Source organism: Rutilus rutilus, assembly GCF_951802725.1.
Source record: "Rutilus rutilus genome assembly, chromosome: 19".
In the NCBI taxonomy this organism is placed as follows: Eukaryota; Metazoa; Chordata; class Actinopteri; order Cypriniformes; family Leuciscidae; genus Rutilus; species Rutilus rutilus.
In genome coordinates, this window is record NC_140232.1 from 21,399,341 (window position 1) to 21,424,267 (window position 24,927).

General features: G+C 39.3%; 1 protein-coding gene across 1 annotated transcript; it reads right to left on the reverse strand.

Moving 5' to 3' along the window:
* Positions 1–446: 446 nt before the first annotated feature.
* prkar2aa (protein kinase, cAMP-dependent, regulatory, type II, alpha A) lies at positions 447–20,771 on the reverse strand. The gene is made up of 10 exons (XM_084390422.1): positions 19,217–20,771; positions 8,221–8,256; positions 7,208–7,344; positions 6,264–6,370; positions 5,092–5,245; positions 4,790–4,891; positions 4,519–4,593; positions 3,610–3,675; positions 1,715–1,853; positions 447–1,613 (listed from the first exon to the last, which is right to left on the reverse strand). Exons 1-10 carry the CDS (start codon positions 19,470–19,472, stop codon positions 1,489–1,491), a joined length of 1,197 nt encoding a protein of 398 aa, XP_084246548.1. The 5' UTR covers positions 19,473–20,771; the 3' UTR covers positions 447–1,488.
* Between the last annotated feature and the right edge of the window lie 4,156 nt (positions 20,772–24,927).

Consider the following 24,927-nt stretch of genomic DNA (forward strand, 5'->3'; position numbering starts at 1 on the left):
TGAACATATAGCAAAAAATAATATAGAAATTCAGAAAGAATGGACTTGTGACAAAGTCCTTGAAATAACCAGCCATTCACTTCAAGCCTTCATTTCGTGATGAGTGAATTGTGCTAAGAAAAGAGCAGGAAAACGCCAGAAAGTATCTCTTGAGAAGAGTGTTTTAATCTCTCACAGTAGGACGCAACCAGACTGTTTCAAGTCACAAGTAACCTGTGAGAAACAAGAGACAAAATGGCTCAGTTGCTCAATAGAACCCATTAGAAAGTTTAAAACAATAAAGTAACAATTTAATATTTTACTCTCAGGTAATTGTAGGGAAAAGTAAATGATAATCAATAAAGGCACATTTCCATCAACTCATTTAATGTAGCCCATAAGGTATTGTTTTTCAGAACACCCTTCCCATGAAAAAGAAAAAAATCCCCAAATAAAAGTAGACACCCTGATTTATCGAAAGTTTATTAAAAGTACAATCTGTAAATGCTGAAACTAGCCAACCCTCAAAGGTGATAAACTAACAATAGCCAGCTAACGCCCTAAAGAAAAAATAACACTCCATTCCAAAACACTTGTATGGTGTCTCCAATCAAAAGATTACAAACAAAACTGATTCCTGACATTTAAATGGCACTGTTCCTGTAATTACAGACCACATCGTCCAACACACACACACACGCACGCACACACAGCCATTCGCAACATAAGAGTCCCAGCAGGTTACCAAAATGTCTGCTTTATTTATTTTTCAGGACGACTCATTCAGAAAGACTAAAGGGAAAAAATTCGCACTAGATTCGGCCTCGCATCCTCCAATTAGGGGGCGGTGTAACAGCGAGTCAACCCTTCAACAAAAATATGTAATAATAATAATAATAGTAATACAATAATCAATACAATGTGGAGTTTAAGTAAGGAGAACGAGTCACTGTGGATACCACCAGCAAAAAACTTTTATGCACCAACAGCAGGGAAGGAAACAGGTCATATTTAAACAAGTTTATCAAAGCTTTGCATTGTCATAAAATGCTCTAAAACGTTCAATTTTTGCGCTTTTTTGCATTTTTTTATTGAAAGATATCAACTTTTTTTCTTGTTTAAACATAGATTCTTTTATCTGGTCTCTTTTTCTTTTTTCTTTGTTGTGACTGCAAGTGACCATGAGAAAGAATGGGTCCTTGGCTGGGAATTTTTGGTGAAAGTGAATGTATGTGTGTGTGCGCATATGTCCTCTCCAGGCTGTGGTTAGTTCAGGGTCACAGCAGTTGAGCTGGTAATGCTTTTATTTCGTACTGAACAGCTGACGCAATAACAGGCGTGTGTGTGTGTGTTTGTGAGGTATGATTTGAAAGTGTGAGCGTGTTTGATGGAGTATGTGTGTGTGCACATAAAAAGGAATGTGTGCCTACAAAATGTTTTGCGAGTGTATAACCTATGTGTTGTGTTGTATAGTGTGTGTGTGTGTGTGTAAGGCACGGCCAGTCTGTCTCAGTCCCTCAGGTCCACGCTGGATCCAAACAGAGCCACCAGCTGCTCCTCATAATGGGCGATATTCCTCTTCATGATCTCCTTGCAGGGTCCCAGCAAGCGCTCGAAGGCTTGTACATCAATCACTGAAATACATAAACATCAGTCATGTGATGTTGTATGAGCACTTGGCACACATTTTACTTCAATACATAAATACAAGTCGGATGCCCACAGAGACACTTACCCAATAATTTGACGTCCCCTGTAGCATAGGCTGAGGCAGCACGTGGTTTATTAGTGACGAGAGCGAGTTCTCCGAAATACTGCCCTCTACTGCAGCGAGCGATCTCGACCTCGGTGTTATCCTGTCGGTCTGCTTTCGTCTGGGAGACACAGAAACACACAGAAAGAGACATTTAAAAATGAAATGTTGGCATTACTGAGGGAAAATTAAAGAATGTTTTTACATTGCTACAAATCACCAAGTAGAACTGCAAAAATGATTGGTTAGCCAAACAAATAGTCCCGCCCCAAACCTAAGCAGGGTAGCTGCACAATTTTTAATGTCAAATTTAAGGCTTTTTAAGACCTGAAGAAATCAAAATTAATACCGTACATTAGGGGTGCGCAATACTGACAAAAATATGTCTCGATATTTTCAAAGTTTTGTTGATAATAATTAGATGATATTTTACTGATTGTGTTTTTGTACTGGTACCCTGGCTGGTTTAGGCCTGTTGTTGACAGCAGACTCACGAAGATATTCATATTTTTTATATTCTATGCAGTGGTCAGTTCACAGTAGTGACCGAAATTAACATTTTTATTAAGGGGCAATATTTGCCACCTTAAATTTATTTCCAGGGGCATTTTCACCTATATATGGACATTGTTTCTAAACGTATTTAGAGGTATGCATCACCTTTTATGTCAAATTCTAACATTCAAATTAAATTATATTAAAATAACACAGTACCAATGTCAAATTAAATCAAATTAAAATCCATCCTTGCAGTGCAGAGGTGACACAGAAGCGGCATCAAAACTGGCATTAGCCTACTATATTTACACTTCATTTACAATTGCATAAATAAACCACCAGCAAGTCACTGTCTTAATAAGCGAGTTGTTGGAGTCATTTATTCAACCGATTTGTTCAAACGGTTGATTCATTCTGAAAAACAAGTGATTGTTCATTGAATCGTTAAAATGATTCGTTCAAAACGCGGATTTCAGTAAAAAAATAAAAAATCTTCGCTGTCTGTTGGACTACGGCTTCATTATGAAATTCTCGTCAGCGATATAAAGCGAAAATTGACAATATTGTGTCCAAAAAGTAACTCACAATGTTACCTTTATTGTTAATTTAACTGTCGTATAAAATAAATATTTTCTTTCTCTTGCTCATGTTATATTGATTCTAATATAACAACATAATATGATATAAATATAAGACAAAAACTCATTTGGGGACATCTATAACTGCATTGACACATCACGCAGGGAAAGAAAGCATGAGAGACAAACGCGATGTCAGCTCGCACTCGCAGTGCCTCGTACATAGTTAAAACAATGATTACAATATCATAGTTCATAGACAATATCGCACACTCCTAAGAACATAAAGACTGAACTTACAATTGAACTGACATTTACTCGTTTTCTTCTCTCCTCTCGCGTGCAGGAGACAGACGTAGGCATATTATGCTGCCGTAAGTGACGCGAATTGTCACGTGAACAAGCAAATCCACAAAGATAGAATAAAAAAATAAAATACGTAGGCCTACGCTAATTAGATAGTTTTAATTTCGAAAGCATTTAGATAAGTCTAAGTCAAAGTGTCATCTAAAATTCAAGACCTTTCAAGTAAAAATAAGACTTTTTATGGCCTTAAATTAAAAAAATCTAATTTAAGACCCTTTAAGACTTTTTAAGGATCCGCGGGGACCCTGCTAAGCCATTGGTTAAGCAGAAGTCTCCAGCTAGTCAGACTAAGCATGCTAAAATTTTAGGGGAATCAATCGAACAAACAAACATAACAATAACATAACCTGAACATTAAAAAATGAAAATTGTACAATATAACAATGAAACAGAGGGAATGAAAGAGAGGGAAAAAAAGAAAGATAAAGAACTCACTTTACTCTTCATCATAATCTTCACGTCTCCAGACTCCACAATGTAAAAGCAATCAGCTTTATCACCCTGGTAATAGAGCAGTCCACAATAATGATGATGATTAATGATACAATAGCATAAGTCAGAGTCCTGATCTTCAGTTCTGCTCCATTATTACAGTGCTATAACTACACTTGTGTGTGTGTGTGTGTGTGTGTGTGTGTGTGTGTGTGTGTGTGTGTGTGTTTGAAAGCTGGTTCTTTTAGACAAGCTGTAGCTGATTCAAGTGTGCAAGATCTGAACAGAGGATATCTCAATGGTTCTCAATGGCACGGCCCACTGACTTACACAAAATTAGTTACATGTATAAAGGTAAATGTACAAATATATGACCAAGTGGGATTTGCAAACAAATTATTATTTTTATAAAGATTATATAAGTTCTCATTAAGTCAATTTACTTTTGTATAGAACTTTTCACCATACACACATTGTTTCATTGAAGCTTTACTGAAATTAATATGAATTTAACAATTTTCATAATGAAAATATTTATAGTTTATTTTAAATAGTCCATTTAGCAGCTTAGAGCTGGGCGATAGTTTAAATATGGCGATGATATGAACAATCATTCAAATGAGATTTGCTATATAGTATAGATCGCTTTATGTGAGTTTACTGTATGGTGTTAAATTGGAGTTATTAAGATACAGGTGTCCTGGCAACTAATGGAGGTTATCATAGTAATGAACATTTGACCACCAGAATTTTGAATCTTTTGTATTACATTTAAAACCTTACAAACTTCTTTTAATGAACTGTTTTGCTTGAAAGTTTTTTTAAATAAATGCTACTTATTGTAAAGACTGTTGTTGTCCAATGATATTTATACACTTATGTCCTACTTTTTGGGGCAACTGCAAAGCTCACCTGCATAATGATCCTCTCTCCATCATGAAATGATTTTACACCCAGCACATCAACAATCTTCATCCTCTCAGATAACTATGAAACGTGGGGTAAGATGGGGTAAGTATTCATCATTTCATTACCGGTCTAAGAATGCAACAATGTTCTTCTCTTCCTCCTAAAGGTTTTCCTCAATGTTCACTTCAGCTATGCAACCCTGATACTCTTTCACAGAACCACTGAACAACACATTTGTCAATAGAATAGATGTTTTTACAATCATTTTTCTCACCTCCAGTGATTTGAGCAGTGGAACAGACTCTATGAAGATTTCATACACCCTTCTCTTCTTTGCATTATTCTTCACTACGAGTCTACGGAAAGTCGCCCGATCCTGAAACAGACATACCGTTCAGCTGAAAACTCTGTTGTATTAGGATCTGGATTTATGCTTCTGTCACACTTATTGTCATTTCATAATTATGAAAGCACTGTAAAAGTGAAGCAGCAAGTCATTCAGTGTTCCGACCACAAGGCGGTGCTGTTATAGAGCACTTTGTCAACAGGGTATGGCATCCTCTCTCACACACTCACCAGTCCCCAGAGGGCTCCATCCTCTGTGGCAATGATGGTTGCAGCACGTGGAGTGTTGTACATGAGGGCCAGTTCTCCGAAACTGCCCTTATTATTATACTGACCCACACAGCAGCCCACACCATCCTTCTTTACCACAATATCATACACACCCCTACAAATACACAAAAACATACATTCAGTTAGTGCTGTGTGGTAATTATATTGTTGCTACACTTCATTCTGATATTCTGGCCTTTAGGTATTGACATTCAAAATGAGGAACTTTACTATGGTTTGAGGTAAACAATGAATAGGAATTAACATAATCTTTTTTTTTTTTTTTTTACCTCTCAGTTCCTTTATCAAATCAAAAATTGGACATTACATTTAGCTTTTCGTTTAAACATGTAATGCGCTGTGCATACAGTAGGCAATGCAAGTACATTTTTAGAAATTAACAGTAACGAAGTATCCAGTAGCAGTAGATGTATTTGTAGGTTTACTTTTTTATATTTGCTTATTATTAGAAAAATATCAACTTTTTACACAAAATGCTGGAAGTAAAAGGTCAGATTTTTAACTGATAGATTAATCAAAGATTAAAATAAGTGTTTGATCTGTTACCCAAAATCAGGATATACGTAAATCGTTGCACAAGAATACCATACACAAACCTGTTTATTAAAGTGCCCCTATTAAGTTATTTTAAAGGTTCCAGATTTTGTTTTGGAGGTCTCCTACAATAGGTTTACATGCATCTAAGGTCAATTTCAACTTTGATTCTTTCATAATATACATTGCACATCATCTCATTTCTCAAAGGGCCTAAAAACAGTTTATTCGAAGATTCAGGGGCACGAAGATTCTTTCACACTGGGCACGTTTGCTGCGGTCCGAGTCCGAGCACGATTGTTCTCGGTATATGAGCGCGGATCATAGTAGACATTCACGGGCAGCCAATGATGATCAAAGGCTGGCATAATGCAAATTTGTTACGTTGTTAGGTAGATATGTAACCGGAAGTAAAACTGGAATTGTTGACGACTCGTTTCGGCAGGTCAGAATCAATTCTTTCTTTTAGGAGACTCAATTTATCGTGCACTTTGATCTTTGAAACTTTGCAGACCTTTTACATTCAAAAACAGCTATACTACACACTATATGAAAAAAAAACACTTTCAAATACACACCTCTCGATTACATAAAAGTTATCCCCATCATCTCCCTGATCAATGACGTGATCTTGTGGCTGCACAAGAACCTCAAACATGGCGTCCAGCACCTCTGAAAACTGCTCCTGTACCAGAGAGAGACAAAGTGTCTGATGAAGGAAATGTGTTTCTGTGCTCTGAATCATATAGTACAGATTTATGCAAAACTACATATTTAAAAAATATATATATATGTATAGGCAAGTTTCTTATGGTTCACACAACAGCTAGACAGAGTGCAACAGAATGGAACAAAGCGTGAGGGTCCAGACATGTTTCAACTATCTCGACATGCCATCTTAAAACCTCAACACTCATGGTGCACAATGCTGAACAAAGAAGGGGGGGTTCTATACCAAAAGATACCCACATGCAAGTGAACATAGTCTAGCATTTAAGTGCAGAATGAATGCAAGAAAAAAATAATTTGACAGACATTAAAAAAGGCAAAAAATATCTAGAAATTATTTCATAAAACTATAATGGTAATTTTGAAGAGGTGAATTTAAAGATGTAACTTTTAGAAGCAGGTTTTACCATGCTGACCGTGACTTTTAGCATAAATCCTCTCTGCTAAGTTGTGTCTTTTAATTCACTGCCATGAAACTACCACAGTTATTTATCTCAAATTAAAACAGTCTACATCACATGTTTGTGTGTGTGTGTTATATGACATCAGCAGAAAATTAAGAGTGCCAATCAGTTCAAGGAACAGTATGTTAATAATTTCCTCCAACAATGAACCGACAGTGGCTGATTAAGGCACGTGTGATCAGTCGCACATGCAAACCAAACCTGACTGACTGACCTGCACACACAACCTGGATGACGTCTGTATACAGTTTAATAGCCCTCATATCTCTGTGTGTGTGTGTGTGTGTGTGTGTGTGTGTGTGTGTGTGTGTGTGTGTGTGTGTGTGTACCTGATCTAGAGCCTTGAACAGCAGAATGTCCTTGCAGGCCTCCTGTAATCTACAACGCTGCTCGTCTGTTTTTGGATGAACAACTCTCGGCTCAGAGTCTTCTTCATCATCATCAGGGTTAAATGCCTCCGCACACACTATGAAAACAAATGACTATTTAATTACTTAGAAGTCTTCACCAAAGCCACATGCATGTGAAGCAAAAAATGTATACTATACAAAAAAAAAAAAAAACACGGTATAATAAAAACAGCATGTTAACAATTTTAAATATTTGGCTTTTCACAATAAAAAGCAGCTTAAAAAAAAATTATGCCAAAAAAAAACTACACTACAGTTCAAAAGTTGTTCAAAAGACAGTAGGATTTATTTTACCGACATGAATACATTTATTGAGCAAGACAGTAAAGATATAATATTACAAAATATTTATATTTTAAATAAATGCTGTTTTATAAACGTTCTATTTATCAAAGAATCCTAAAAAAAAAAAGATCAGTTTATAAAAAAAATATTAAGCAGCACAACCATTTTCAACATTGATATAAAAAAATAAATATTTCAGAATTAGAATAATTTCTCAAGGATCATGTGACATTGAAGACTGGAAAAAAAAATCAGCTTTGACATCACAGGAATGTTCTAAGTTCTAAAGTTATTTTAAGCTATAGTTAAAGTTATTTTGAATTGTAATAATATTTGACAATATAACTGTTTTTACTGTATTTTTTATCAAATAAGTGCGTAACTTCACACTTATGAAAAAAATAATAATTCTTCTCCATGCATTAAACGTGTCTTTACAGGTAGCATATCTAGATTCCTTCATATGATGATTTTTTTACTGGAACACAATTGAAAGGGGCAGAATGAGTGGGCATACTGGTCACGTACAGTAATTACAATAAAACAAACACAAGGGGAAATGACGGAAAGGCAGAGCACTTATCTGACACTCACACACACACACTTTAAACCACATGATTAGTGCAATGACGTCAAACAGAACTCACCCGACACTCTCCGGTTAAATCTGCTGGGGGGAGGAGCTGTGGAGAGAAAGACAGAGAGAGTTAATGACTGTTCAAATTCCCCTATGCTCGCTGAGAACTGCAGACTCTCAGACAATGTTCACGATCAAATTTAGTCTCCAAATTTCACATGTGCCCTTCAGTAACTGTGTGGGCATGTTAAATATTCAGTAAGGTCAGTAAAAGGCCTGTCCTACAGGCTGTACCAGTTTCAGGAGATTGCAATTATGTGTGTACGATCACAGCTGAGTGCACTAGCACGACTCTCAGGAGCCCTGCAGGTCTGCACACCCTCCTCCTCCTTTCTCATGGCACTGTTACAATCCATCACTCCATTATCTCTTTGGTGTAAAACTAGCAATGAGCTTTCTCTCACATACACACTCCCTTATTAGTGAACCACCGTCTTAAGACGTTCTGCTCATAACCTGTAGCTCTGTAACAAACACACAGATTTTCACAAACCTGAATGTATGATCATGTTTAAAACACATTCTTACAGTAATTAACCTGCAACAGCGAATCGTGGGCATTCACACATAAGCATTCAGATTTACACCTCTTTGCAAATTACTTAACACTGTGTGTGGCTGGCAATGCCCAGATAAGGCGGCTTAATACACAGACTTTGTTGTGAGAGCACTCAAAGAAATGAGTGCATGCATGAGCGCATGAAGTAGGCTATAGTGAGATGGGGTGCTTCAACCTCACGTGTAGGGGATATCAAGTGGACAAAGTTGCCATGACAACAAAATACAAGGAAGACTATAACTATCCCCCCCAAATACACACCCACTCACTCTCTCTTGACAACCAGAGAGAGAGAGAGAGAGAGAGAGAGAGAGAGAGAGAGAGAGAGAGAGAGAGAGAGAGAGAGAGAGAGAGAGAGAGAGAGAGAGAGAGAGAGAGAGAGAGAGAGAGAGAGAGAGAAATACAGAATGACACTGGAAGGAAGAAAAGGGAAAGAATATGGGTGTGAGGGCAATCTTTAATGGATAATTTACAACGTTTACTGAAAATCTTTCCCACCACATTGTTCTCAAATTTCATTTTTGCAGTATGGCTTCAGAGGAGATGGAATATAGCAGCACACAAGATACATTGAGGTCTAATGTCTAATGTCCACAAAGACATTAAGGAGCACAACTGTTTTCAACATTAGAAAATAGTAAGAAATGTTTCTTAAGCCGCAAATCAGAATATTAGAATGATTTCTGAAGGATCATGTGACACTGAAGAAAATGCAGCTTTCCATCACGGGAATACAAATTATTTTAAAATATAATATAAAAGAATAATGTTATTATTTTAAAGAGCTGGGGAAAAGCTGATAAAATAGCAAGCGCTTTTCTCAATGGAAAATGCAAATTTAGCCAATTTGGCATTGCCAATTTATTATCCATGCCGTTTTCAAGATTAACTTTTGATCAAATAAATGCTGCCCTTGGTGAGCATAAGAGACTTCTTTCAAAAACATTTAAAAAATCTTACCAACCCCAAACTTTTGAGCAGTAGTCTATATACACATAACATCTAGATATAGGGAATTTGATATTTTCCATGATTTAAAAAAAAAATATATATATATCTAAGGAAAAACTTCTACTTTTTCATCCATTTTCAATCTGACTGCTTAAAGAATGAAGTCAGCAAGCCATATGATTGGAGGTATTACATAATTATGTATAAACCTGCCAGGATAAGTATGAACAACAGTAACTACAAACAAGAGAAACCCGATATTTGTCCTCTCTGTCTTCTTATCTCCCTCCATGTCATTCTAGATATCCTCATGCACACACAGTCTTATCACTCTCTCATTGCTGGCAAATATTAGCCAGAGAGAGAGAGAGAAAAGAGAGAGAGAGAGAGAGAGAGAGAGAGAGAGAGAGAGAGAGAGAGAGAGAGAGAGAGAGAGAGAGAGAGAGAGAATAGTAATTTTAAAAGTAAACAGAATATGTGTGTGTGATCTCTAGTAATTTTAAAAGTAAACTGAGATGTGCGTGTGATCTCTGTGATGGCACAGCGAAAATCACTTATCATGTGAGAATCAGCACCTAAACTACAAAAAGTTCTGTGCTTTCTCTCTCACGCAACATGCATAAACAACCATTCTAAACTATGATAAAACACAAAACATCATCAAATCAATGGCATTTATTCGAGGGATGGAAAAGCTGAATTTTCAGCATCATCACTCCAGTCTTCAGTCACATGATCCTTCAGAAATCATTCTGATATGCTGATTGAGTGCTCAAGATTTCTTATAATAATATTATTATAATATATAATAGTAAAAAAAAAAAAAAAAAAATATCGTACTCAGCCCAAACATTTGAATGGTAGTATATGATATTAATAATAATAATAATAATAATAATTCTTCATTACATTTATATAGCGCTTTTCTCGGCACTCAAAGCGCTTTACATAGAAGGGGCAATCTCCTCAACCACCACCAATGTGCAGCATCCACTTGGATGATGCGACGGCAGCCATATTGCGCCAGAACGCCCACCACACACCAGCTTACTGGTGGAGAGGAGACAGAGTGATGAAGCCAATCAGTATATGGGGATGATTAGGAGGCCATGATGGACAGAGGCCACTGGGCAAATTTGGCCACGATGCCGTGGTTACACCCCTACTCTTTCGAAAGACATCCTGGGATTTTTAATGACCACAGAGAGTCAGGACCTCGGTTTTACGTCTCATCCGAAGGACGGTGCTCTTTGACAGTATAGTGTCCCCGTCACTATACTGGGGCATTAGGACCCACACAGACCACAGGGTGAGCGCCCCCTGCTGGCCTCACTAACACCTCTTCCAGCAGCAACCTGGTTTTCTCAGGAGGTCTCCCATCCAGGTACTAACCAGGCTCAGCCCTGCTTAGCTTCAGTGGGCAACCAGTCTTGGGCTACAGGGTGACATGGCTGCTGACTATTATTATATTATATTTTTAACATTTATTTGATTTGACAATAAAAATGTAATCTTTTTGAGGAAATAAACCCTTTAAATCTGCCTATTCAGTGTGTTTTGTGCAGATGTCTGTTTTCTCCATATTAGGATTTTTCTTTCAGCACTGTGATTGGTGGTCCAGCTGTGAAATTACAGAGTGCCAAGCAATAGAAAGTCAATGAGAGACGAATTTCAAATGGCAGGAAAATACTGTCCCTTTAAATGGGTGGGGCTTGTTATTACAAGGTTATGGCGCATTCTGCCCACTTTGAGGAACACAATCAGGAGGAAAAAGCTGATAAAATAGCTGGCGCTTTTCGCTATGGAAACCGGAAATTTTGCCAATTTAGCATTGCCAATTTATTATCCATGCCGTTTTCAAGATTAACTTTTAAGGGAAAGCTGGAGTTAATCTGCAAAGGAAGACTTACACCAGAGCTTAATTTTGTGCAGAAAGCCAAAGCTTTTTAAAGCATTTTAACCACAGCATTGCTCCACTCACAAACAATACTAGGCAACCAGTAGTGGGAATGCCCACTAGCAACCTCACTGCCAGCCACTGGCGACAAAGTCGCTTGTAGTGTGAACGCAGCTTTACTGCTGGAATTGTTTGCTGTTTTAGTAAGTTATGTAAAATCTAATAGGTTATGTGACTGATTTTATTCTGGCCACTGCTTTAGTTGAGAAAAACTGTTATTTTGCAGAATAACTGGTCAGTCTGTAAATTTACTAACTTGGCGACCATGGACATTTGCTGTAATTCTGCATAAAAGTAGAATTTTTCCCAAATCATATGTTCGATAAGGTCTGTTACAAACATTTAATTGGCTGCTGTGCCAGTATAATTTAAATAAATGGTATAATATATGATATATATTAATGCTCTGGTCTGAGAGCTGTCATGATGGATTGGCTTACATTAAATTTAAGATGGTTTTGCGGCTAGTTGTCACCATATTCCGCTGAAATGCACACACCGATTGTGTGATGATGCAAATCTTTGTAATGATGATTTGCATTTTATTACTTTTTGTTTAATTTTGGTGATAACTCTCACGCTCACACTGATGTTTGCTTATGGCATTTCTTGTCAAAAGTAACATGCAGTATTATAGAAGAGGACACCGTAAGCTAGGCCAATTTTAGGATGAGTTTACTTTTTTCCCAACGAGGCAAGGGGGTGAGAGGGCCACGGTTCGCTACTGCTATAATCTCAAATGAATCGGTCTATGGTTGACTCATAGGGCCTGTTTACATTTTATGCGTTTTAACTGATCAGATTGTTAAAACTCTTCCATTTACACTTGGCCACATAAATGTGTCTCCACAAAATGAATATAAATCCATTCTTCAATTCCTACTCTATGCAAATTTGAAGGAGTTCACGTCATCGAAAGAAACAGATTTAAGCTGCAATTTATCTATCATCAGCTAATTTTAAGATCAAAGTCCACAAAAGGAGAGAAAGCGGCATCAGCACTGGTAAGATCATTTAGTCTCTCTCTCCTTTGAATGAGCTTCAGGAAGTGAACTTTGTTTCATTTGCGGCAGTTTGTGCGTCGGCTTGCTGAAGAGATATTTGCTCAGCTACTCGTTTGCGGCAGGCCATATCTGTGGCGATGCATTTTGAGGTAGAGCTGTCATATCTCACGTTCACATGCTTTTACACCGTTTTGGAAGGAGTCAAATTTACATATGTGGCTTCAACAACCAGATGCATTTATACTTCTCAAGTACGGTTTCCTTTGAAATGCGTTTCAAACCACCTCCTGAAGTGGTTTGAGTGATCGGATTTAAATCCATCTCGAATAGCTATCCGATCAGAGAAAACACATGTTCACAAAAGCACAAGAGTCTACACTATGTGACACATAGTACCATAACACAATAAAGAACCCCAACTCACACACGGAGAAAGCTGCTCAACTGATTAATAAAATCCCAAACAGCTGTACAACTCGTAAACAAGAGGAAAATACTCTCTTCCCTTCCTGCTGTAAGCAATCAATCTTGATGTCTGAATTCCCCCCTTTTCCTTTACTCTCTAAAAACTTTGTCTATCTTTCTCAGTGTTCCATTTCTCCCCTTCTCTTTCTCTCTCTTTAGCCCTTATAAGGCCGTGTGGATCTGTCTAGCACTGTGCCTGTGGCTTTAACCCCTCACCGACAGCCAGAAGATTACTTGCAGTGAGAGAGCATGAATGGCAGGATCAACAGTAGCAGATATTTACTCAAAAAACACCCATTTTATTAACTTTCTATTAACTTTACAAAAGCATATGCAAGAATCCAGTTTGTGTGCACAATATGAACATTAGAGGCGAGGTCAGCTCTGCCTCTGATTAGACAAGGCCATCAGTCTGCTTAATCTGCACCCTGACTGGACAAGGTCCCTGTCTGTTCTTTTAACCCGTCTCTGATTGGCTGATACGGCATTATGTGAAGCTAGCTGAAGGTCAAGGCATGTCCAATCAAAACATACACCTCACAATTGGAGTCCTCCCATTGGTTGCACTCTTCCTGTCCCAATGACCTGCTCTCCTTGAGCCACCACCACTAATCAGACTGACCTGCAAACATCTTACAAAGGCTGAGGAGTAATCTTGTGTATTTGTGTGTGTTGTTGTCAACTAACGTGCAAAAAAGGGGATCAGAACAATGTTTCCCACTCTGTTGAGTGGTTAGGAGAGAGGAAATTAACTATTATATTTAATTGGAGACTATAATAGGCAACAATGTAGATAATGTGCAGGGCTTCCACATCCTGTCTAACCTTTGGACTTTACCCACGATGTCTTGAGAGGGAACAGCTCTGTTGCACTATTGGACAGATGGTTTATGCAATAAATGTATAGCAGTATGTATAACTCTTAAACCTAAATAACTTCATCTTAACTTGTTTTCTGCGAGTGCAGGGCTCAAAAATGCAGAAATGATAAGTCTATGACCAGCTGCTGAGATAACACTTCATAAGCTCTTACGACAACACTATAATGCAGCTTCTGAAATCAATGACCAGGGTGGGAAGAACAAACAGGGTCAGGGTAGTTAGTCACCCTCTTGCTGATAGATAGGAGGAAGTACTAAAGTCCAGATTGTTATCGGAAACCACTAACATGAAAAATAAAAGATAGACACACCCAGGCATTCAAAACAGGCAAACAATACAGGAAAACAATACCAAAGCATTTTCTCTGAATGACAGCCAGTATAGCTGGTGTGTATATGTGATGGGACCTGTAGTAAAGCCAAAAACATGTAACATTTCCTTTCTTCTTTCTGAACTCTAAATAAAGAAAAAGGATTAAAACTCAAAAAAGGTCAAGTAGAAAAGCAATTACTACTGCAGTGAATTCATTTTTATTTAATTTTCCTGCACCTTAAGAAATATATAGTGCAATCTTTTTGTTTCTGAAAAGGAAAAGAATTATTCAATTAGCCATTTTAACACAAATTATTCAGGCCCTTTATTAGTTCATTCTCGACAAACTGCAAAAACATGATTTTGGCCACGAAGACCTTCTCAGATACAGCACATCATGGCTGAGACAACACGCTAACTGCCTGAAAAAACTACAGTTCTCTTTTTCAAGGTTTAGTTTTGTATGTCTGCAATGTGAAAAATGTTCACGCTCAATATTGAGTTTGAGATGATGCAAAAACATTATTGCAACAACTTGTGTCCTATTAAATTGACAACAGGCAAATTAGCAGTTAGGAGCAGCACAAACAGGTTCTTTGACACCCTGTCAGATATTGCAGGTTGTTGTGCGAGTGAGACTCTGAGTCCTTAAAACAGCAGACGGCTCTGTTCCTCTCTGATTATCCTGCTTAAAACAAAGAATACACTATCCTCCAGACAGACAAGCTATACACTTGCACTTAGACACACACTTCTTTTATACTTCAATTCATTTCACTTTAATTTACAGTACATCTTTTCTATTAGTAACTAGGGTGCTGTTTTTTTTTTTTTTTTTTTGCTTTTCAGAGATACCAGACATAAAGTGCCTTTAACAGCCTGAGGCAAATCAGAAATGCTTTTTTGTGCATTCAGGCAAGGGGTTTTGTAGATAGGCCATGTGGTTGAAGGGATGGTGGTGTTCTAGTTTAGTGCTAAAGTCTGGCGGAAGCTGAAACTGAAACAGCTGAAACTGCTTATGAAACTTTTAACTACTCTTTACCCAAAACCAATTGTGATCATGTATCTAAATTCTCACAGAAACCAACAATATATATGATAAAGTATGCAAATCTAAGAGACATCAAATCCATCCAAACTTCTTGCGTGATACATTTAGCCAGTTCTGCAGGGATGTGTAGATATTTTCTTGACAGCATGACGCAAAGTAAGAAAGGTCAAGATGGGATGGTCTTACCTATGCTTTAACTGTTCAAACATGCCCCGGCATGCTCTTGATTCCTCAAGCTCTGCTGTGGAACAATACGTGTCTAACGCAGAACCCATCCCGCTATCGTGATTGGATGTGCTGACGACTATCTGAGCTAATTAACTGCTCTACCTGAACTGGATGAATACAAACTTGTACTTTGCAGGGCTCTACAGTGCATTTGCGACCAACATTTTCGGTGCGCGACCATGAAAAGATATCTAGGCGCACTTGTGCGACTGAACGATCGAAGCTAAAAACTACAACTCCCAAATGCCCTTACAAGTACGTTACATATCAACAGTGACGTTTCACACTTTTAATGCCAGTCAACCAAACGGCGCGAAATAAGTTGAGGCTACTGTGGCGTTGAAATTGTCTTGTGTTGGGATGAATAGTATCACATTTTAATTTGAACAGAGTAGCTTCGAACAAAAAGAACAAGACGTTGGTGCTGTTGTTCCTTGTAAGAAGCAGAAAATATCAGTGACAGGTAACGTTAAAAAGTACAGGTTCCAAACAGAATAGCTAGACGATTTTCTGTGGCTACAATACGAGCAAGATAAAGATGTTATGCTGTGCAAATACTGCAAAGAAGCCGGTGCAGAATTAGCAGGGCCAACAATGTTTGTGTGCGGACATTCACACTTCAAGCGAGAATTGCTAGTGAAGCACGTCAATTCCCAGCGTCATTTACGCTTCAGGGACATATTCATTAACAAGTCGCAACCTAATAATCCCCCAGATGTTTTTGGCCTATGACGTACTAACAATAACTGTGAAAATAATCTACTCGGTGTTGTCAAATACGTGTCAATATCTGAAACGATTCCAATACTCCTTTTCTGCAGTATCGATACACCGATATCAGCTGTACATTCTCAATCTCTCTTCTCTCCGACGGCGAATTGAAAGTTTGACACACACCTTACTCTTATAAACCCGTTTCATTCGCTCTGTGGTTGAATAATGTTGGTGTTACAGGGCCTGAATTTTGTGAGGTTGTGGGTATTACAATTGCACATAATTTTACTCATTCCTGCAGGTTTCGCAATCACCACAAAAGAGCGCACACGTACCAGGACTCCATTGCCCTCTCTAGAGAGCATATACCACCGCAGGGTCACCAGGAGAGCTGCTTCCATCCTCAAAGACCCCTCCCACCCCCAGCACGGACTGTTCACTCTTCTACCCTCAGGACGGAGGTATAGAAGTGTGAAATGCAGGACTTCAAGACTGAAGAACTCTTTTTTTCCTTCTGCCATTAGACTCCTAAACAGTCGATAGGAGTTTGCAACCATGGACATAACTGTTTAATTTTATTGCTCTATTTAATTGTTATTATCTCACTTTTATTGCTTTTATTAAGAAATTCACTATTAAGAAATTCTTCTTTGTGCTATTTTTATTTTTGTATGACATTGTATTTATTGTATTTATTTTATGACATTTAATGTGGACGGCAAAGTAAGAATTTCATTGTACAGGGAAACATGCTTTCTGTCTGTGCATATGACAATAAACTCTTTGAACTTTGAACTTTCACACTTGGTTCGATTGCCTGTTCCGAACCCGAGTTCGATTGCTCCCCCCTCCTCCTGCCCCCGATGGACTGTGTTCACATTATATTATTTGTATCCAAACCGTGGTACACTTGCGTCATCAAGCTGGCAGCTGCCGCGTAATCGTGTTGCTTGGTAACCGCTACGAATGAAAAAGCGCCAAAATGGATAGAATTGCTCGCTTCACATTCGTTCTTTTTTTGAACCGGTTTTGTTTTCAAAGAAAAGATACAGAAACACACTTGTGTCTGTCTGCTGCAAAAGTACTAAAATCGTTCCAGCGGGCTGTCTGCCGAAGAAAATGTTTGCGGAGGCAAGCAGAAATCATCTCTCTGCTTGCAGTGCATCAATCCCTCTTTTTGTCAAGGTAAGTGTATACAAACACACACACGCACCATCTTATACGTCTTCAATAGCGGTTCACTTCTGCGATTTGGTACGATTGCATTCATATCAGCAGCAAACTGTACTGGAGTTCACATGAACCGTACCCCAGACCACCCTTTTTAAGCGGACTCGAGTACGGTTCGCGGGTGCGCACCCGAGTTCGGAAGACAGCGTTCACATCATCCAAACGAACCGAACTCTGACGTCATTCGAACCCAGGTTCGCCCTCAAACAGCTCACAAGTACCAAATTGACTTATTTTTCGTGGCTAATTGCGCTAACCCGTAAGACATTTGTTTATCTTCAGACCACAAATAAAAATCGTTTTAATTAAATCTGAGAGTTTTCTGTTCCTCCATTAACAGCCTACGCGACTAACACTTTCAATCCCCAGAAAGGTAGTAAAGACATCATTAAGGTAAATCCATGTGACTCCAGTGGTTTAACCTCAAAGGTTTAACCTTATGAAGCGATGTGAGTGCTTTGCTTGTGCAAAAATCATCATTTTCCACTTTATTTAAAAAATATTAATCTCTGTCCAACTCAACAACATCAGCTCTCACGTCAAGAACACGCATGCCGTGACTCGTGGTGCTCTAGTGAATGCGTGTTGGAGATTAATTTTCAAGGTATCGTAACAAAATTAGAAATTCCAGAATTGTGACAACTCTATAACAATAACAACAACTTTCTTGGTAACTATAACACTTGCACTGGAAAAGCCACTCAAGCTTTTACTTAATTTACCAACCTTTCAAATCTGACAAAATTGTGGGATATGAAACTGGCTGCACACTTCAGAATCTCGTTTGACGCAGTGGGTCGTTGTGTACGGCTTGAGATCAGATTTAACACACAGTTGGCATTGATTTTCCCATTCCGTTTTGTAAGAGGATGTGAAAAACAATTACAGAATTAAATATTAAACGATCAGCGTAAACAAGACATAATCCACACAGACACAGGTGTCTGACACACTGCATATCATGTGGTTTGATGAAATATGATTAGGCCTAAGTGATTTAGGAATGTGTAACAAAACAATCCCTGTATCCATTTCCACACCTCTTCTCAATGGTCCAGATTTCTCTCAATGACTTCTTTTAAAGAATGTTTTAATTCACAAATGATGACTTAGATGTCTGCCAGTGAAATCTGCCTGCTTTTGCAGCTGCTCGCTCTGCACTACACTACATGAAAGGAAAGAGGGACTGCTTTGATGTGCACGAGCGCACCTCTCTCCATTATGAAAAATCCGTTAGCATTCTCAATGGCCATCCCGCATCCATTCATACAAGCAATTCATACAGCACGAATGGGCTAACAACGCTAGACCGATCACACACCACAGCCGTCTCTATTCAAGAACAGAAATGCATAAATATTAATGCAAATCTATTAAGCGTGCATACTATCCCATCTTAATTTTGCATGCGTTCTGGGGATGCCTTGTGCGGGCGCCACTTGTCACTCTGTCAATCAAGCGCTTGGATGAGAGCTCGAGCGAGTGCCATGGAAACAGCCTAGATAAGGCTGTTCCTCACGTTACCCATCTCAAGGGAGATCTGACACCCTTGTTAGCCGTGCAAACACGGTATACACTAAAACATACTCAAGCAGCGATATCTTCATCATTTACAGGTGGCGTAATAAGCTGATTTAATAAAGAGGCACTCACGCTCAAAGTCTGAGTCATCGTCCTCGTCATCGTCGTCGCCGTTCGACTCTGTCTGCATCGGTTCGCCATCAAACATCACTCCCTTCCCCCCGGTTTTGGCGGTGGCGACCCCGGACCCGTCCTGGTTCCTGGTGTCCCGCAGACGGGTGAAATACTGCACGGCAAACTCCACCAGGTCCGGCGGCCTCTGGCGCAGCACCTCTACGGTGTAGCCTTGGAGCAGCTCCGTCAGACCGACTGGAATCTCAATACTCATGGCTAAACAGTAGTGGAAGGTTTGTGCAGATATTTGAACCTGTTCTAAATGGCTCCTGAACTATGGTACAAAAATATAAATCAAGTCTTTCCCGTATCAGTGCATGCAGCGGGTTGCTGCGCAAGAAGCTCGCGAGGGACTTAAGTTAATTTTGGTAGCAAAGGTCAGCTGAAACAAGCACAACACATAAGATTCTTCGGGGGGTTTGTTTCCCAAGGTTGGAGTTAATCAGGCCGAGTAGTAGAAAATAATAAAGGCTGACAGCTCTGTTTCCTGCTGCTTTTGATCAATAGATCTCTTGGCTAGGAATACCGTATTGTGCGTTGAACCAGTAACTATAAATTAAAATCGCTTCGCTATTGTGTCTTATGGAACAAAATAAGCGATGAATAAGAGTCAAAAAGTGCGGTTAATAAGATTAGAAGCTGATTAAACCCAGGCTGGGAGTTAGCGATGTAGCTATCGGAGTTAGCAGACGAGGCCTTGCCTTTGCACAACGCCTGATTAGTTTGTATAATTGACGTTTTGTTGTCTAATAGCTTAATAACGGATATGCACGAGAGAAGAAGCCAATCGCGGGAAAGAAAAAACTCAATATGTTAATTCAGAGAGCTGTTGAAATGTTGTATGACAGCTCTGTCTGTCTATATCACCAGCGCACAGATCCGCGTCTCTCTTGTCCGTTATTTCTCCTAGGATCCACTGTTTTTGGTAGTTCTAAGCACGGCAGGTGAGTTAGAGGAGTATGGGTAACTGGCTCTCCCGGGGAGGTAGCTGTGTCGTCGCCGGGGACTCGGTAAGGAGCGAGGCCGCGCCGGGGTGAGTGTGGTGCAGGCGGCCCGGCACTGACAGGGACACCCGGTGAACCGGACAGGAGGGAGACAGTTCAGGCCTTCTAGTCTTCGGAAATCGGACAAGTGTCAGCTGTCACCAGAAAGCACGAAAAGGCGCCCACGGAGACGACGACACCGGCACTCGAGCGCCTCCAAGCACGAAACTGCTATGAAAATCCTCGGTAAACTCCAACCGCTGAGAGCTGCGGATTTTCTCGTCGCCTGTCGTTGTCAGAGCCGCGGTCCGGAATGGATATGTTTCTGGACGTCGAATAAAACTAATTTAGCCATGAATGAGCTGAAATATTCTCGTTTTTTTCCAGTAAGAAAGAACAGAACGTTGGTGCCTCCTGACAAGGCGCGGACACTCTCTCCTGTTCCACCGCGAGCCGCTGAGCCTCGGGGGCGCGGTCAGAGTTCGAGAGCGAGCGTCAAGCTCTGATGGACTTCGAAAATGGCCAATCGCAGAGCGGCATGAGACTGAAGCTCCACCCCTTTTGAAGCGTGTGTGAGAGATTTAGGAAGTGGGTGAAGAGGCTGTAGTGGGGGGTTCAGGGCCAAATTCTGAACTCAAGCAAAGCTGAGCGCTGAGAAATATACGGAAGCACTCTCTGTAACATAAGTGAATGAAAAAGAACTAAAGTATCGATAAAGCCCGGTGGAACTGTTTAATTTACACGAATCTTCGGACTTGAGTCATGAATTCTATAAATGCGTTATATATGCAACCATAAAACGTAAAATATATATTTTTATTATCGAAAGTAAAAGCAGATTGTTTGATTTAGGCTACTTTGAAAACACAAGGCAAAGCTACAATCTAACTGTGTCGATTCCTAGAAGGGCTCCATGGCAAAAAACATTTTTATCTCTGACGAACAATTCAAGAGAGAAGGAGTTCCCTGTCAGTAAATATAGAGCAGTTGATCTATTCCTATTCTCGGGTCTCCTCCATTCAGGTCGCAGGTAAAGCCGTTACCATGGCCACACAGAACCTACCTTTAAATCCTTCAGCAGTAGCAGTTTTAACATTAAGTGACATGGCATCTGACGCACAGAAGCCAATGGCACATGTCACTATGCGCATTGGCACATCCGGTGGCACATCCGGTCTTCATTGGCATGTGCCAGTGGATAGTGGCATGTGTCACTGACATTGCGACACTGACACTGACATGACACCTGACTGACACCGAGTCGCGGAACATGTCACCGTGTTGCGACACCTCCAGTAGTGACTGACAGTAGCCTACTGACGTAATTGTGCCACAAAATCCTAAATAAATAGCCTAATTTTGTGATATTTAAAATATCAATTAAACGAATTAAAGTGCATTAATATTTTAATAAACGTGTTATTTGTGTCACGTCTGTATTTGATTGGTATGTGCCACTGAATGTTTTGTAATACCAGTGCTACTTTATGTTGTTTATCTCGCAAAGTCACAAACTGCCCATTCTAGGAAAGACACGAAATAAATCTATCATGGGTCACTACGAATAACGTATTAACAGTCGCGTCCGTTACTGTAAACCTTTATTTTTGCGTGATGCTGCACAGACGCACGCCAGTAGGTGTCAGAATAAGTGAGTGTAACACTGGCCAGCGCAAGATTCTCATCTTTTTTGATAATGGGATAATGTCCAATTTAACGCACCCTATGAGGTTGCCGAGAAACAGCGCCGCGAATTGTGCAGAAAATGCAATAGGCGGATTATTATACATTGTGTAAAGTGCCAAGTTTAGAAATTCATACAAAAATAATTCTACAGTAAAAACTGCTTAAAATTTGCATATCGTTAGAGTAGTAGCTCTACTATAATGGGACAGTGTCCAATTTAACGCACCCTCTGAGGCGGCTGAGAAACAGCGCCGCGAAATGGGCAGAAAATACATTAGGCGGCTCATTGTGCACTGTGTAAAGTTCCAAGTTTAACGCTTCATAAAAAAATAATTCCACAGTAAAAACTGCTTAAAATTTGGATTTCGTTAGAGTATAGCTCTACTATAATGGGATAATGTCCAATTTAACGCACCCTATGAGGTTGCCGAGAAACAGCGCCGCGAATTGTGCAGAAAATGCAATAGGCGGATTATTATACATTGTGTAAAGTGCCAAGTTTAAAAATTCATACAAAAATAATTCTACAGTAAAAACTGCTTAAAATTTGCATATCGTTAGAGTAGTAGCTCTACTATAATAGGACAGTGTCCAATTTAACGCACCCTCTGAGGCGGCCGAGAAACAGCGCCGCGAAATGGGCAGAAAATACATTAGGCGGCTCATTGTGCACTGTGTAAAGTTCCAAGTTTAACACTTCATAAAAAAATAATTCCACAGTAAAAACTGCTTAAAATTTGGATTCCGTTAGAGTGATAGCTCTACTATAATGGGATCATGTCCAATTTAACGCACCCTCTGAGGCGGCTGAGAACCAGCGCCGCGAAATGGGCAGAAAATACATTAGGTCGGCTCATTGTGCACTGTGTAAAGTTCCAAGTTTAACACTTCATAAAAAAATAATTCCACAGTAAAAACTGCTTAAAATGTGGATTCTGTTAGAGTAGTAGCTCTACTATAATGGGATAATGTCAAATGTAACGCACCCTCTGAGGCGGCCGAGAAACAGCGCCGCGAAATGGGCAGAAAATACATTAGGCGGCTCATTGTGCACTGTGTAAAGTTCCAAGTTTAACACTTCATAAAAAAATAATTCCACAGTAAAAACTGCTTAAAATTTGGATTCCGTTAGAGTGATAGCTCTACAATAATGGGATAATGTCCAATTTAACGCACCCTCTGAGGTTGCCGAGAAACAGCGCCGCGAATTGTGCAGAAAATGCAATAGGCGGATTGTACATTGTGTAATGTATCAAGTTCAAGAATTCATACAAAAATTATTCTACAGTAAAAACTGCTTAAAATTTGGATATCGTTAGAGTAGTAGCTCTACTATAATGGGATAATGTCCAATTTAACGCACCCTATGAGGTTGCCGAGAAACAGCGCCGCGAATTGTGCAGAAAATGCAATAGGCGGATTGTACATTGTGTAATGTATCAAGTTCAAGAATTCATACAAAAATAATTCTACAGTAAAAACTGCTTAAAATTTGGATTTCGTTAGAGTAGTAGCTCTACTATAATGCGATAATGTCCAATTTAACGCACCCTGTGAGGTTGCCGAGAAACAGCGCCGCGAATTGTGCAGAGAATAAAATAGGCGGATTGTACATTGTGTAATGTATCAAGTTCAAGAATTCATACAAAAATAATTCTACAGTAAAAACTGCTTAAAATTTGGATTTCGTTAGAGTAGTAGCTCTACTATAATGGGACAGTGTCCAATTTAACGCACCCTCTGAGGTGGCTGAGAAACAGCGCCGCGAAATGGGCAGAAAATACATTAGGCGGCTCATTGTGCACTGTGTAAAGTTAAAAGTTTAACGCTTCATAAAAAAATAATTCCACAGTAAAAACTGCTTAAAATTTGGATTCCGTTAGAGTGATAGCTCTACTATAATGGGATCATGTCCAATTTAACGCACCCTCTGAGGCGGCTGAGAACCAGCGCCGCGAAATGGGCAGAAAATACATTAGGCGGCTCATTGTCCACTGTGTAAAGTTCCAAGTTTAACACTTCATAAAAAAATAATTCCACAGTCAAAACTGCTTAAAATGTGGATTCTGTTAGAGTAGTAGCTCTACTATAATGGGATAATGTCCAATTTAACGCACCCTCTGAGGCGGCCGAGAAACAGCGCCGCGAAATGGGCAGAAAATACATTAGGCGGCTCATTGTGCACTGTGTAAAGTTCCAAGTTTAACACTTCATAAAAAAATAATTCCACAGTAAAAACTGCTTAAAATTTGGATTCCGTTAGAGTGATAGCTCTACAATAATGGGATAATGTCCAATTTAACGCACCCTCTGAGGCGGCTGAGAACCAGCGCCGCGAAATGGGCAGAAAATACATTAGGCGGCTCATTGTGCACTGTAAAGTTCCAAGTTTAACACTTCATAAAAAAATAATTCCACAGTAAAAACTGCTTAAAATGTGGATTCTGTTAGAGTAGTAGCTCTACTATAATGGGATAATGTCCAATTTAACGCACCCTCTGAGGCGGCCGAGAAACAGCGCCGCGAAATGGGCAGAAAATACATTAGGCGGCTCATTGTGCACTGTGTAAAGTTCCAAGTTTAACACTTCATAAAAAAATAATTCCACAGTAAAAACTGCTTAAAATTTGGATTCCGTTAGAGTGATAGCTCTACAATAATGGGATAATGTCCAATTTAACGCACCCTCTGAGGTTGCCGAGAAACAGCGCCGCGAATTGTGCAGAAAATGCAATAGGCGGATTGTACATTGTGTAATGTATCAAGTTCAAGAATTCATACAAAAATAATTCTACAGTAAAAACTGCTTAAAATGTGGATATCATTAGAGTAGTAGCTCTACTATAATGGGACAGTGTCCAATTTAACGCACCCTCTGAGGTGGCTGAGAAACCGCGCCGCGAAATGGGCAGAAAATACATTAGGCGGCTCATTGTGCACTGTGTAAAGTTCCAAGTTTAACGCTTCATAAAAAAATAATTCCACAGTAAAAACTGCTTA